This window comes from Oncorhynchus nerka, linkage group LG20 (genome assembly GCF_034236695.1).
Source record: "Oncorhynchus nerka isolate Pitt River linkage group LG20, Oner_Uvic_2.0, whole genome shotgun sequence".
NCBI classification, from domain to species: Eukaryota; Metazoa; Chordata; class Actinopteri; order Salmoniformes; family Salmonidae; genus Oncorhynchus; species Oncorhynchus nerka.
Window position 1 is genome coordinate 36294308 of NC_088415.1, and position 16081 is coordinate 36310388.

At 40.9% G+C, this 16081-nt stretch overlaps 1 protein-coding gene across 2 annotated transcripts; it reads left to right on the plus strand.

Moving 5' to 3' along the window:
• The first annotated feature begins 1193 nt into the window (after positions 1-1193).
• Positions 1194-15849, plus strand: LOC115102404 (ubiquitin-conjugating enzyme E2 variant 1). 2 transcript variants are annotated; one of them, XM_029622324.2, is made up of 4 exons: positions 1194-1242; positions 9565-9713; positions 10080-10205; positions 15268-15849. In XM_029622324.2, the coding sequence occupies exons 1-4, from the start codon at positions 1206-1208 to the stop codon at positions 15412-15414; spliced, it is 459 nt and encodes a 152-aa protein (XP_029478184.1). In that variant the 5' UTR covers positions 1194-1205; the 3' UTR covers positions 15415-15849. The 2 variants fall into 2 exon arrangements, with proteins under 2 accessions (XP_029478184.1, XP_029478183.1); XM_029622323.2 differs by lacking the exon at positions 1194-1242 and adding an exon at positions 2062-2168.
• Positions 15850-16081: the final 232 nt, after the last annotated feature.

Here is a 16081-nt window from a genome sequence, read left to right on the forward strand (position 1 = left end):
TTTCCAGCCTCAGTTTTTATGCAAGTAAAGCCATATGGTATAACAAAAAAAGCAGGACATCTGTGATGGAAACAGGAAGTTTTGGTACAATTTTATCAAACATTTGTCTGCTAAATGACTTAAATGTAAATGTAATGTTTGACATTGTGGGATATTTGTATAATCGCTCAAATCAATTATGCCGGAAACGGCTTTATACGCAAATATTGGTAAAATAACCATATCAATGTAAACTTGAGGTCGTGATGGCTTGGTTTGTAGTCCTCCCACTACGACTCGGGAAACTATGCAGTTTATTAGGCTACAGATTTAAGTTGTGAAAGTGCACGGTAGGAGCTTGATGCTCCTTTCCAATAAAATGTTGAGGGTCTTATTCTGGTGACATGATCGATGCTCCACTGCCGTTTGACAAATAAAAATATTCTAGCTCTTATGCATAATAATATCATGTGTTGTTGACTAAACTACCAGCAGAGCCTACCTGCGAGCTATTTATTTTTATTTCACCTTTATTTAACCAGGTAGGCCAGTTGAACAAGTTCTCATTTACAACTGCGACCTGGCCAAGATGGAGTAAAGCACTGCGACACAAACAACACAGAGTTACACATGAAATTAACAAACGTACAGTCAATAACCCAACAGAAAAATCTATATACAGTGAAACGTTGGCTAGAGCACATGTGCCAAGACCAGAGTAGGCACGTTTGCTTTGTAACGTACAATGTTTTTGTGACAAAACATTGAACATTCGATTTTTATTCCGTACATGAAAACCGTGTGCAATACGTCATCACGCACTGCTTTTTATCCCCCCCCCAAAAAAACATACCACTGTTGGGAAAATGCACATTTTCTTTATGCATATTATAGAATATTTGCATGAAAACCTGTTGCCAATTGGATGGAAACCTAGCTATTGACCTCCATAGAGTACCACAGTATGAGTTATAATACCTATAAAACCTAGCAGTCCTAACAGGAAGTGGTTCCAATCATTTTTCCCAGAGAGGATTTTTAGAAACACTTAAAATTATAATAAGGGCTGTGTTTTGTGTAGGCTTACAATTGCGTGATGGTTTGATAACCGTGTGAATCTCTATATGACAAAGTCACATCAATATATTCACCTATATTTACCCCCCAAAACATTTTTAAACCCCAATTAGCTGCTAATGTGGTTATCATAAAGAACTACAAATGCCATGATGATCTGGACGAGATTGCCGAATCCGGGCAAAGGTAAGGCTCTGTTAGCTAAACGTAGTAATTAATACGTTTTGGGGAAAATTGTAAATTGACACGATACCAGCTAGATATGACGTGCAGGGATTTGTAGTCTTGCATGATGTCTACTTTGATGCTAAATAGCATTTTCAAAACTGCAAGTAAATAGATTAATATATTGATAAAAGTAACCTTGTCCAAAAGAGATTTACCTGGTTATCAAAACGTCACACCAGGATAAGCCTACATGAAACACAGCCCTTATTTGAAGTATTTCTAAAATTCCATGTGGGAAAAAACTATGGTAGAAAAACGTTTGGGAAAAAAAACGATTGGAACCATTTCCTTGTTTGACCTCTAAATGTTATAGTATTATGATACCTCCACAGAAACTCCTTGCTTGGTGAGCGAAAAAATACGAACACAAATGTAAATTTACAAACAGAAAACCACATTTTCGTACCCTACAAAAATACATTGAACTGTATTTTAAGACGGTTAAATGCTCTACTAACAAAAAAGCTGTTAGAATTGTAAGTATATGCATGTCCTTGTGTAATTGTAATGTGATATTGTACCCCCTAGCTCGATTGTGCATTGTTTGTAATCTATGTATGCTTGTGTTCCCTCATGTGCTTTATGTATTGATTTGTTGTTAATAAAAAAAGAGTGAAAAAATACGAAAAACCGCTACCTATACAGTTATCGCTCTCACTTCCTCTTCCTCTCTGCTAATAGCTTCTTTTTTTTTTATATGCCATTGTCAAATGAACTACCATTGTCTGTACATATATATATTTTTTTAAACGCCTCTTTCGTTGCGTTATTATTGGTAAATCTCGAGCAAGCGCGTTCCCATCTCTCCGCTCCCCTTTAACCAACCATGGTTACGTGTGCGCTCCCGCTACTAAGCGACAAGATGGCGGTCGCCGCCGGATCAGGTAAATTATTCAGATAAATAAACGACTACCACATGACCTATTCCATGTAACAGTCAATAAACGTTTGTTTATGAAGTGTACAAGCGTTCCATGTTGCAATATATCTTACATAAATGCTCGAGTACGGCTTCTTTTTTCAAAACATTGCTATACATAGCTAATAGTTAGCGAAATTAGCAAGCTAGCACCTGGTATCTGCCAGCTGACAAGGTTTTTATGTCTTGTAATTTCCATTGCCATAGTGAATTGACACTAACAGGACATGTCAAATTCCTTTGGAACCTATCCATGTATAGGTACCCATACTTTTAACGCTAAATCTAACTCATTAACATGGCAAAATAACTCGCCAACCTGTGTCGACTGATCAATTGCCGCGTCATTCACCAGGCGTTGTTTTTAGCCTGTAACTAGCTAACGTTTGCGAACCACTCTAGCTAGCTGCTCACATTAGCTTCCACATCCTGAACGTCATTAGTAAGAAAGCTACAAACTAGCTCATTATTCGCTAGTCGCAGGAGTAGGTCGAACTGGCTGAGTTGTCTTGAGGTAGCTGGCTAACTATATATGAACGGTTTCAACACAAGTTAGCCTGAACGACACGATTTGTCAGTGATTTCGTGGGGTAACTTCAACTAACTTGTCAGTCACATTGACTTGTAGTAGTTAGCTATCTTAAGTTATGTTGGAAATATGGCTATATTACATTGTATGTAGAAAATAGGCTTTCTAGTTAACTATGATGACATCAACCCGCTAGCAAACGTTAGCTCACTCATCAGAATTTAGGCCAGACCCGTTTTGGCCTATGAACTGAAATGGCTAGCACACATTTCTTCGGATTGCTTTACAGGCCAGTGACGTTACAAATTGAATTAGCTAGCTCTATATATACGCCTAGTTGATAATCAAGAACCCAAAATAGTCAGGGGTTTTATTGTACTAACTTTGGTTGGGTAGTGATAGTGGGGTAATTGATGCAGAGTGGTCTCTATAAACGTTACACGTATCTGATTAGCCTAATTATACACTAACTATCCGTTTTTATTACCAAAAACAATATAAGCATAAATGCTGTAATTTATCAAATGGAAATTAAATGCCACACTACCAGATAGCTATGACTAGGAATTTAGCAGAACATTTCTAGAACCTCCGTGTCAATGGGTCTACCCACTAAATCTGCCCTGACTTATTGCTCACCTCTGCACCCAATAATATAACAATGTCTAAACTTAGTGGATACAGTTCAGCAAGGAGCCACGAGTAACCCATTAATCAATCCCATTGATGTACTGTTTCCCCTGTGGTATACTCTAGTGATGGGAAACAGGCTTTCTGAAGTCTTTGTGGCTTTCACCAAATTGTGTTGAAAATGTTAATTCCGCTGAGCTTTTAACACAATGCGCATTAGTGACAGCTGCTGGTCAGTAATGAAAATCAGCGTTTGATGTTTTATATATATGTTTTCCACTATTCATCAAATCTTCATGTGCAGCGGTTAGTTGTGAGTCTTCATAGCCTACACTGAGTTACCATTCCAGGTTCGCACCTTTATCATGCTTCCAATTTTTAGCTGTGAATCCCCCCTTCTTTGCTGTCAAATGTAATTTTGGTCATTATTTAGGATGCTTAACTTGTTGACGCTACCCATCCCGGTAGCGGGATAATTGTCATCAGCAACCGCTGAATAGCATAGCGCCACAGTCAAATAATATTACTAAAAAATATTCATATTCATGAAATCACAAGTGCAACATAGGAAAACACAGCTTAGCCTTTTGTTAATCCACCTGTCGTCTCAGATATTGAAATTATGCTTTACAGCGAAAGCAATCCAAGCGTTTGTAAGTTTATCGATAGCATAACGTTCACTAAGATAAGTAGCTAGGTCACGAAAATCAGAAAAGCAATCAAAAAAATCCACACCTATCCACTGATCCTTCACACTCATTTTTCAAAATAAAAGCCTGAAACTATGTCCAAAGACTGACAACTTAGGGAAGCCATAGAAAAAGGAATCTGATTGATATCCCTTTAAATGGAGGATAGGCATACTCACAGACAATATTTTTTAGAGTTTTGTAAACTTTAGAGTGTTTTCTATCATAATCTGACAATTTATATGCATATTCTAGTTCCTGGGGCTGAGAAATAGGCAGTTTCAAATGGGTACCTTTTTTAGTCAAAAACGAAAATACTGCCCCCTACACGCAAAAGGTTAAGACTGAAATTATTTCCCCATGGAACTTTTTGCAGAGTGGCACCACTATTGTAGTTAATAAAGCCAATGTGAAACGTGATAACTATAGTATCTTTAATTAGCATTGAAAAGGATAATCCATTCTTCTAATTCAAAATCTCTCCCTTAATTCTGAATCACTAAGGGTGTGTCGATCTCATCATACTCATTCTTAAACGTGTCAGTTTCTTCATACTTGATACTTGTAATCAGATTTACTCGTGATTGGAAAACCCGGAAGTGCGCTTTAAATGCCGGTAGAGCCCAAACCTTAAGTGTGCATTACTGTGCTATCACTCAGAGCACATCGTTATCTTCCTTCATTCACACACCGGCCAAACCTGGACGACGCCGGGTCAATTGTGGTGCCCCCATATGGAACTCCCAATCATGGCCGGTTGTGATACAGCCTGGATTCGTGTCTGTAGTGACGGCTCTAGCACTGAGATGCAGTGCTTTAGAACGCTGTGCCACTCGGGAGCCCAAGGCAGTGCCAGCGGCATTCAAACGTTGTAGTCAGTTGGAACCTGAGGTGACGAAGAATGTTTTAGGCCTTCCAAAGTTACTCCTAGAATTGAACAATTATAATGCTTATCTGTATATAAAATATTCAGATAGAAAATTAAAGAATTAGCCTCCTTCTGTATGCCTTTATAAGAAATGCATGTCGGTGTCATAGCATACCACCGGCATATCGCTCTCTATGTGGCTAGGCCTAAGCATCTCTAACTTTTTTATATATATTCTATTTTAAAGTCCTACAGTAAACGCCTAAGCCTATACATTCGATGCCCTGATGCATTTAGTGCTCAAATCTCTGACAGCTGAACCACAAGGTGGACCATTTAAGGAAAGTAAAAAATAAATTGGCTACAAAATGTTGAAACAAAGTGTTTTTGTAATTTGTTAAAGGACACTTTCTTGTCTGCATCGAAGTATCAGTCCTTGTACCTAGCATCGCGCATGGTGGCGACACATTAGAGGCCCAGAGAGAATGCCACCGAATCGCCTGTTCACAACCTCTAGTAGAGTACCTTTGCAAGTTTTAACCCCACGGTCGGTGTCCCCAGTTATGTTGAGCGGGCGTTTCAATGCCATGACAGAGGGTATCACGTCTTCTGCAGACGCAGTTGATGAGATTATTTCTCAGGTCAGTTGTTTGAATCGAGCTAGGAGTGTGTTTATGTTTCAAACATGTTCTCAAATGCCATTGATATTGCAGCACATTCTTGAGCATGAAATGTAGCTTTCCTCAATACGAAATCCTTGTCGACCCACTGTGCTGTCAGACTCCGCATGCTCATGGGACTGACATCGCTGGTCCAAATGTCAATCGGGAAGCTAATAGCAGTGACGCCCATAGCAAGTAGCTCATGGATGTGCGTTTCAACAATACTGTGTAACTCCGGGTAGGGTAACATCTGAAAATAGTGCCTACTTGGTAGTGTGTACCGGGGCTCGAGGGGCTCGACCAGTCGGCGAAAGCCAACATCGTCCACAACAGGTAACGGTTGATTGTTAAGGGCAATGAATTCCATTTTCTTGGCGTTTTAATGGATTTCGCCTGAGTTGTCTCTCTGAAATGTTCTTATTCTTTCAAATGACTACTCGACTTGAACTTGTTTAGTTGTTGGAAGTGTACGCCTAGTTTTTTTTCTGCTTTTGTTCTAAGTAGTCACTGAACGTCTGGGGGTGATGCACTTTCAAATCAGTAATTAGGTTTGTGGTATTGAAAGATTTCACTTTCTCCCCTCTGTTATCTTCCATTGGAACCTCAAAATAGATCCACACAGCAGACATTGTGAGCTAGGTTAGGAATTCTGTGTTGAAAGTGTAGCTGTATTTTTCGTGGCCTCGGTACGTCATCTACCTACGTTATATAGGTATGCACGCCAGCTTTGACATCGGCGTTGAACTTGACATCGGGCCGATGTTGCCATTTTTAGCTAATATCGTCTGATTCTGATATGCTTACCGATTTTTATATTGTACGTCCCTAGTTATTAACCAGTTCCCATGCTTTTAAATTAACTGTTCTTTTCCTGGACAGTATATATCACTTTTGTTCGCGGTTCAGATTTGGTCTTCAAAAGATGTAATTATTTTCTGGTTCTCAGTTCTGTTCCCTGAACCAGTTCCAACCCCTGCTTAAGACAGAAGCTTATACTTTACTCAATACAACTAATTGTTTAAACAGAAATGTGCAGGAAGTGTGGTCACATAAAAAGATCCACAGAATAATATGCCTCCACCGGGTTTCAACCCCATTCCCTGTCATCTGAGTGTTCTGGACCCGGACTTCACCTGCTGAACTACTGTTCAGGTGATGCTACATGAAAAAATCCTAACATTGTAAGTACAGTGTCCCGTAGTGGTCGGTGTTTGAAAGCAGCTTTAAATGCGTGGGATGTCAGTTTGCAACACAAGGTTTGAAAAACCATGTGATCAAACAAAGTGAAGGATTTTATTTGATTTTTTCAACTTTATTTAACCAGGTAGGCAAGTTGAGAACAAGTTCTCATTTACAATTGCGACCTGGCCAAGATAAAGCAAAGCAGTTCGACAGATACAACGACACAGAGTTACACATGGAGTAAAACAAACATACAGTATAAAAGTCTATATACAATGTGAGCAAATGAGGTGAGAAGGGAGGTAAAGGCTAAAAAGGCCATGGTGGCAAAGTAAATACAATATAGCAAGTAAAACACTGGAATGGTAGTTTTGCAATGGAAGAATGTGCAAAGTAGAAATAAAAATAATGGGGTGCAAAGGAGCAAAATAAATTAAATACAGTTGGGAAAAGAGGTAGTTGTTTGGGCTAAATTATAGGTGGGCTATGTACAGGTGCAGTAATATGTGAGCTGCTTTGACAGTTGGTGCTTAAAGCTAGTGAGGGAGATAAGTGTTTCCAGTTTCAGAGATTTTTGTAGTTCGTTCCAGTCATTGGCAGCAGAGAACTGGAAGGAGAGGCGGCTAAAGAAAGAATTGGTTTTGGGGGTGACTAGAGAGATATACCTGCTGGAGCGTGTGCTACAGGTGGGAGATGCTATGGTGACCAGCGAGCTGAGATAAGGGGGGACTTTACCTAGCAGGATCTTGTAGATGACATGGAGCCAGTGGGTTTGGCGACGAGTATGAAGCGAGGGCCAGCCAACGAGAGCGTACAGGTCGTAATGGTGGGTAGTATATGGGGCTTTGGTGACAAAACGGATTGCACTGTGATAGACTGCATCCAATTTGTTGAGTAGGGTATTGGAGGCTATTTTGTAAATGACATCGCCAAAGTCGAGGATTGGTAGGATGGTCAGTTTTACAAGGGTATGTTTGGCAGCATGAGTGAAGGATGCTTTGTTGCGAAATAGGAAGCCAATTCTAGATTTAACTTTGGATTGGAGATGTTTGATATGGGTCTGGAAGGAGAGTTTACAGTCTAACCAGACACCTAAGTATTTGTAGTTGTCCACGTATTCTAAGTCAGAGCCGTCCAGAGTAGTGATGTTGGACAGGCGGGTAGGTGCAGGTAGCGATCGGTTGAAGAGCATGCATTTAGTTTTACTTGTATTTAAGAGCAATTGGAGGCCACGGAAGGAGAGTTGTATGGCATTGAAGCTTGCCTGGAGGGTTGTTAACACAGTGTCCAAAGAAGGGCCGGAAGTATACAGAATGGTGTACTTTTTTGTAAGATGGTTAGGAAGGCATTTAAAAAAAAATATCCAGGCATCCTCTACTGACGGGATGAGATCAATATCCTTCCAGGATACCCCGGCCAGGTCGATTAGAAAGGCCTGCTCGCTGAAGTGTTTCAGGGAGCGTTTTACAGTGATGAGTGGAGGTCGTTTGACCAGCGATAGTCTAACTTTGACTGCAAAACAGGTTGAGTGGGTCAGACCACCTCAAGCTGTACCAAAACAGTTCACCTATGCCTAGTTGCCACTGACATTGGTCACGTCATCTGTCAATCACATCTGTACCTGGTCCATTGACCAATAGTCTGGTAGTAGCCAAAATGAGGCTGCCAAGGATGTCATTAATCACGTCATAATGTTACTTTGGAACGAGCATCGGTACGTTGTCGGATCAGTCATGCTTTGAAAACTGCATTGGAGTGCTGGTATCAATCATTCCATCACTACAATATTCATAACTTGTCTAATGCTAAATTCACCAACTAACTTCTGTAGGCCTATCTAGAGGTTTATGGACAGCTGTTGAGTGTATTTCAGATGTTTATGAACAACCACTGTTCTCTGGAGCTGCTTAAAGGGACTTGACTAGTAGGAAGCAGAATCTGGATAGCAGCCTCATTTTGGCTACTACCAGACTATTGGTCAATGGACCAGGTACAGGTGTGATTGACAGATGACATGACCAATGTCAGTGGCAACTAGGCACAAGTGAACTGTTTTGGTACAGCTTGAGGTGGTCTGACCCACTCGACCTGTTTTGCAGTCAAAGTTAGCCTATCGCTCGTCTTGTATGGCTTGAAATCAACAAAAAACAGACAACCTGGCAAGTGCTGCAATAACCGTTCAAAGGGCACTTTAGAAGAATTGAAAAGCTTGCCTTGGTGGGTAATTGACAAATGCATTGAGTATACAAAACATTAAGAACACCATAGACTGACCAGGTGGAAGGTATAATCTTTTATTGATGAAGGGGAGGAGACCGGTTAAAGAAGGATTAAAAATAAAAATATTAAGCCTTGAGATAATTGAGACAAGGATTGTGGTATGTGTGCCATTGACGGTGAATGGCAAGTCAAAATGTTTCAGAGCTTTTGAACGGGTATGGTAGTAGGTGCCAGGCTCACCGATTTGTGTCAAGAATTGCAACGCTGCTGGGTTTCCCGTTTGTACAAGAATGGTCCACCACCCAAAAGACATGCAGCCAACTTGACACAACTGTGGAGAAGCATTGGCGTCAACATGGGCCAACATACCTGTTTAATGCTTTCGACAGTTTGTAGAGTCCATGCCCCAAAGAATTGAGGCGGTTCTGAGAAAAAAGGGGCGGGGTGCAAATATTAGGAAGGTGTACCTAATGTTTGGTATTCTCAGTGTTTTCTTTAACCATAACGGGATGTCTACTGTTTTGGTTTTGTCTTGTATTTCAATCATTTCTGTTTTCTGTGCTTGTCTCTCACACTAACAGGCGTTAAGGTTCCTCGTAACTTCCGGCTGCTTGAAGAGCTGGAAGAAGGTCAGAAAGGTGTGGGGGATGGGACAGTGAGCTGGGGATTGGAAGATGATGAGGACATGACCTTAACAAGATGGAGAGGGATGATCATTGGCCCTCCTAGGGTGAGTAGGCTACTCTGATCCACAGGCATCCACCAAGTTTGGTTCCCTGGCCTTGTTCAGAAACGACCCCTAGTGCTGACCACACTAGGCACTTGTGGCAACCTGAGAGGTTATGACCGATGTAAGCAATATGGAAAAAATTCCACCTAGAATATCAAAGAGCAAGGCTGAGTTATAACCATAATGCTAAATCTATCCAAACCTCTGTTCTTCACAAGCTTCTAGGGAGTATGGACTAGAGTTTGTTCCTGGATGAGGCCACTGTTTCCTATGTAGATGTTCTGTATAACCTGCTATCAGGAACCTTTGTCTGGCCTGCCATTCTCACTGATGTCTTTTGTATGTCTTTTGTATGTCATTTTTCAGACAATCTATGAAAATAGGATGTACAGTCTAAAGGTTGAATGTGGTCCCAGATATCCAGAGGCACCACCGTTTGTCAGATTTGTGACTAAGATCAACTTGAATGGTGTGCACAACTCCAATGGCGTGGTAAGTAAACCTGTTTGGGTGGCCTTTTTTGCTGTTTCATAAAATGCTGTAAATCCTGCAAAATATTTCAATTTGGGAAGGAGGATATTGGAAAATATCTCTTTTGTGTTGTAGATATTTTTTGATGTATGTTTGAAGATTTGGTTATGTTAATTGAAGTGAATGACTGATTGAAATTGCCCCTGGCTGCTATAATAAGATGGAGTTTAGTGCAGGGCTAACATGCAGTTGGGTGACTGGTACACAACGTACACATGGGTTTTGTTGTAGATATGTGGTAGTAGAGTAGTGGCCTGAGGGCACACACTTAATGTGTTGTGAAATGTAATGTTTTTAATTATATCTGCCTCACTTTTCCTAGGGTCCAGCATAATTAACTGCTGCCTTGGCAGCTGCTAATGGGGATCCATAATAAATATAAATGCCTACTAAGTTTAGGTCACTTTACGGACAGGAAATGTCACATGCAATAAGAGTCCATTGCCATTTCAGACGGCAGTACTTTGCTTGAACATACTAAATATAGTTATACATGATCATATATAATGTAGCTTCTGCAGGATAGGCTATTCCAGAGGTTGCATTAAAGTATACTTACAGAGCCTTTGGGAAAGTATTCAGACCCCTTGACTTTTTCCACATTTTAAGTTACAGCCTTACTCTATAATGTATTACATCGTTTTTTTCCCATTATCAACCTAGAAACAGTAACCCATAATGACAAAGCAAAAACAGGTTTTTAGAAATGTTTGCTAATTTATAAACTCAGCAAAAAAAGAAACATCCTCACTGTCAACTGCGTTTATTTTCAGCAGACTTAACATGTGTAAATATTTGTACGAACATAAGATTCAACAACTGAGACGTAAACTGAACAAGTTCCACAGACATGTGACTAACAGAAATGGAATAATGTGTCCCTGAACAAAGGGTGGTCAAAATCAAAAGTAAGTCAGTATCTGGTGTGGCCACCAGCTGCATTAAGTACTGCAATGCATTAGAGGTCTAGCGATTATGATTTTTCAATGCCGATACCGATTATTGTAGGACCAAAAAAAGCAGATACTGATTAATCTGCCAATTTAAAAAAATATATATATATTTATATATATTTTTAATGACAACTACAACAAAACTGAATGAACACTTTTATTTTAACTTAATATAATACATAAATAAAATATATTTAGTCTCAAATAAATAATGAAACATGTTCAATTTGGTTTAAATAATGCAAAAACACAGTGTTGGAGAAGAAAGTAAAAGTACAATATGTGCCATTTAAAAAAGCTAACGTTTAAGCTCCTTGCTCAGAACATGAGAACATATATGAAAGCTGGTGGTTCCTTTTAACATGAGTCTTCAATATTCTCCAGTTAAGAAGTTTTAGATTTGTAGTTCAGATTTGTAGCGTCAACTATTTCTCTCTCTACCATTTGTATTTCATATACCTTTGACTATTGGTTGTTCTTATAGGCGCATTTTTATTGCCAGCCTAATCTCGGGAGTTGATTGGCTTGAAGTCATAAACAGTTCTGTGCTTCAATTGCGAAGAGCTGCTGGCAAACGCAGGAAAGTGCTGTTTGAATGAATGCTTACGAGCCTGCTGCTGCCTACCACCGCTCAGACTGCTCTATCAAATCATAGACTTAATTATAATATAATAAACACACAGAAATACGAGCCTTAGGTCATTAATATGGTCAAATCAAGAAACAATCATTTTGAAAACAAGACGTTTATTCTTTCAGTGAAATACTGAACCGTTCTGTATTTTATTGAACTGATGGCATCCATAAGTCTAAATATTACTGTTACATTGCACAAACTTCAATGTTATGTCATAATTATGTACAATTCTGGCAAATTAATTTAGTCTTTGTTAGGAAGAAATGGTCTTGAGCCAGGCGGCCCAAACTGCTGCATATACCCTGACTCTGCTTGCATAGAACGCAAGAGAAGTGACACAATTTCCCTAGTTAATACTGCCTGCTAGCATGAATTTCTTTACTAAATATGCAGGTTTAAAAAAATATATACTTGTGTATTGATTTTAAGAAAGGCATTGATGTTTATGGTTAGGTACATTGGTGCAACGTCAGTGCTTTTTTCGAATGCTTTTGTTAAATCACCCGTTTGTCGAAGTAGGCTGTGATTCAATGATAAATTAACAGGCACCGCATTGATTATTTGGAACGCAGGACAAGCTTGTTAAACTAGTAATATCATCAACCATGTGTAGTTAACTAGTGATTAGGTTAAGATTGTTTTTTCTTTTTATAAGATAAGTTTAATGCTAGCTAGAAACATACCGTGGCTCCTTGCTGCACTCGCGTAAAAGGTGGTCAGCCTGCCACACACTAATCACACACATAATCGGCATCAAAATGCCTACCAATTATGAAAACTTGAAATCGGCCCTAATTAATCGACCATGCCGATTAATCGGTCGGCCTCTACAGTGCATCTCCTCCTCATGGACTGCACCAGAATTGCCAGTTCTTGCTGTGACATGTTACCCTGCTCTTCCACCAAGGCACCTGCAAGTTCCTGGACATTTCTGGGGGGAATGGCCCTAGCCAACAGGTCCCAGACATGCTCAATGGGATTAAAATCCGGGCTCTTCGCTGGCCATGGCAGAACACTGACATTCCTGTCTTGCAGGAAATCACGCACAGAACGAGCAGTATGGCTAGTGGCATTGTCATGCTTGAATCATGTCAGGATGAGCCTGCAGGAAGGGTACCATATGAGGGAGGAGGATGTCTTCCCTGTAACGCACAACGTTGAGATTGAGCTTGTGGTCATTGCAGGCAGTCTGATGATGCTGTGACACACTGCCCCAGACCATGACGGACCCTCCACCTCCAAATCGATCCAGAGTACAGGTCTCGGTGAAACGCTAATTCCTTCGACGATAAATGCAAATCGCACCTGGTGAGACAAAACCGTGTCAGTGAAGAGCACTTTTTGCCAGTCCTGTCTGGTCCAGCGACAGTGGGTTTGTGCCCATAGGCAACGTTGTTGCTGGTGATGTCTGGTGAGGACCTGCCTTAGGCCCTCAGTCCAGCTGCTCTTAGCCTATTGCGGACAGTCTGAACACTGATGGAGGGATTGTGCGTTCCTGGTGTAACTCGGGCCATCCTGTACCTGTTCCGCAGGTGTGATGTTGTAATACGTGGTCTGCCACTGCGAGGACGAGCAGCTGTCCGTCCTGTCTCCCTGTAGCGCTCTCTTAGGCATCTCCCAGTACGGACAATGCAATTTATTGCCCTGGCCACATCTGCAGTCCTCATGCTTCCTTGCAGCATGCCTAAGGCACGTTCCCACAGATGAGCAGGGACCCTGGGCATCTTTCTTTTGGTGTAGAACGGCCTGCAGTGTCCTAAGTTTTCATAACTGTGACCTTAGTTGCCTACCGTCTGTAAGCTGTTAGTGTCTTAATGACCGTTCTATAGGTGCATGTTCATTAATTGTTTATGATTCATTGAACAAGCATGGGAAACAGTGTTTAAACCCTTTACAATGAAGATCTGTGAAGTTATTTGGATTTTTACGAATTATCTTTGAAAGCCACGGTCCTTCCTGATAAAGGGCAGTTTCTTTTTTGGCTGAGTTTATATATAAACAAAAACTATAACATTTACTTAAGTTTTCCGACTCTTTACTCAGTACTTTGTTGAAGCACATTTGAAGGCATTGTCTTATTGTGTATGATGCTACAAGCTTGGCACATCTATATTTGGTGAGCTTCTCCCATTCTTCTCTGCGGATGCTCTCAAGCTCTGTCAGGTTGGATGGGGAGTGTCGCTGCACAGCTATTCGATCAAGTTCAGGCTCTGACTGGGCCAAGTACGAGCTCTGGCTTCCGGACATTTAGAGACTTGTCCCGAAGCCACTCCTACATTGTCTTGGCTGTGTGCTTAGGGTCGTTGTCCTGTTGGAAGGTGAACTTTAACCCGCTCCAGAGCAGACTGGGGCTTTCATCAAAGATCTCTCTGTACTTTGCTCTGGTCATATTTCCCTCAATCCTGACTTGTCTCCCAGTCCCTGCCGCTGAAAAACATCCCCACAGCATGATACTGCCACCACTATGCTTCACCCTAGGGAAGGTTTTCATCCAGGCGTGATGCTTGGCATTCAGACCAAAGAGTTGAATCTTGGTTTCATCAGAACAGAGAATCATGGTCTGAACTCCAAGCGGACTGTAATGTGCCTTTTACTGAAGAGTGGCTTCCATCTGGCCACTCTACCATAAAGGCCTGATTGATGGAGTGCTGCAAAGATGTCTGTTCTTCTAGAAGGTTCTCCCATCTCCACAGAGGAGCTCTGTCAGTGACCATCGGGTTCTTGGTCACCTTCCTGATCCAAGGCCCTTGTCCCCTGATTGCTCAGTCTTGGTGCTTCCAAACTTCCATTTAAGAATGATGGAGGCCACTGTTCTTGGGGACCTTCAATGCTGCAGACATTTTTATTTTTTTACCCTTCCCCAGATCTGTGCCTCGACACAATCCTGTCTCGGAGCTCTACGGACAATTATTTCGACCTCATGGCATGGTTTTTGCTCTGACATGCATTGTCAAGTGGGACGTTATATAGACCGATGTGTGCCTTTCCAAATAATGTCCAATCAATTGAATTTACCACAGGTAGACTCCAATCAAGTTGTAAGAACATCTCAAGGATGATCAATGGAAAAAATGCACTTAAGCTCAACCTCGAGTCTCATAGCAAAGGTTCTGTATACTTATGTAAATAAGGTAGTTCTGTTTTTTATTTAGTATACATTGGCAAAAATGTCATGCTGGTTTCTCTTTAAAGTTATGGTGTATTGTGTGTAGATTGATGAGGGGAAATAAACAATTTAATACATTTTCGAATAAGGCTTTAACGTAACAAAATGTGGGAACAGTCAAGGGGTCTGAATACTTTCCGAAAGGCACTGTATCTGCATTTTACACCCATTAAAAACAACTTTTTCTGGCAGGTTATGTTAGTGTGATGGATGTGAGTGTGATTGAGGTGTGACAATGTTTCTCTCTCCTTGTTCCCTGTCCTGCAGGTTGACACACGAGCAGTGTCTGCGCTGGCCAAGTGGCAGAACTCATACAGCATCCGTGTGGTCCTGCAGGAGCTCAGACGACTCATGATGTGTAAGGAGAACATGAAGCTCCCCCAGCCACCAGAGGGCCAGATCTACACCAACTGAACCCATGTTACTACTCTCCTCCTTTTCCCCCTCTTGTTTTCAGTCATCCTTTCACCCCATCTACCACCTCCCTCCTTTTTTCATTCAGGTGCCTGCCAACACTCAAGCGTACATACATACACACACACACACAGATATAGGGACCTACATGTATGCACGTGTACATAAACACATAGACATAGGAACATACATGTGGGCGAACGCATATGCTGACACACACAAACATGCAATCACTTCTGTATGCGCCATTCCTAGGCCCTGGCCCCTCCCCTCTTCCATCACTGGAGCTCTGGTTGGCCTAAAGAAGACGAGGCAGGCGGAGTCATCGGTCCACACCAGACCTGATCATTCGGAATACTGTACATCTTAATCTTTTTTTTATTATTATTTGTTCTAAATGCAGATTGTACAATAACATAAATAATCTCGAGTGTACATTTTGTGTGCTGCCTTTTTGTAATAGAGAAAGAACCCCAGCCTGTCAACAGTTTCCTTGTTTATAATTATAATCCACCAATTATGCGAGTATTTGTGGATGTTGTTCACTGCAATATATAAATGAGATACATTTTCTTATCAGGTTCTAAACATAAAGATCAACCAGTCAATTACCGTACCTCCCCATTGATTTAGAGAGCTTGACCCAACAAATATGTGAAAATATTTA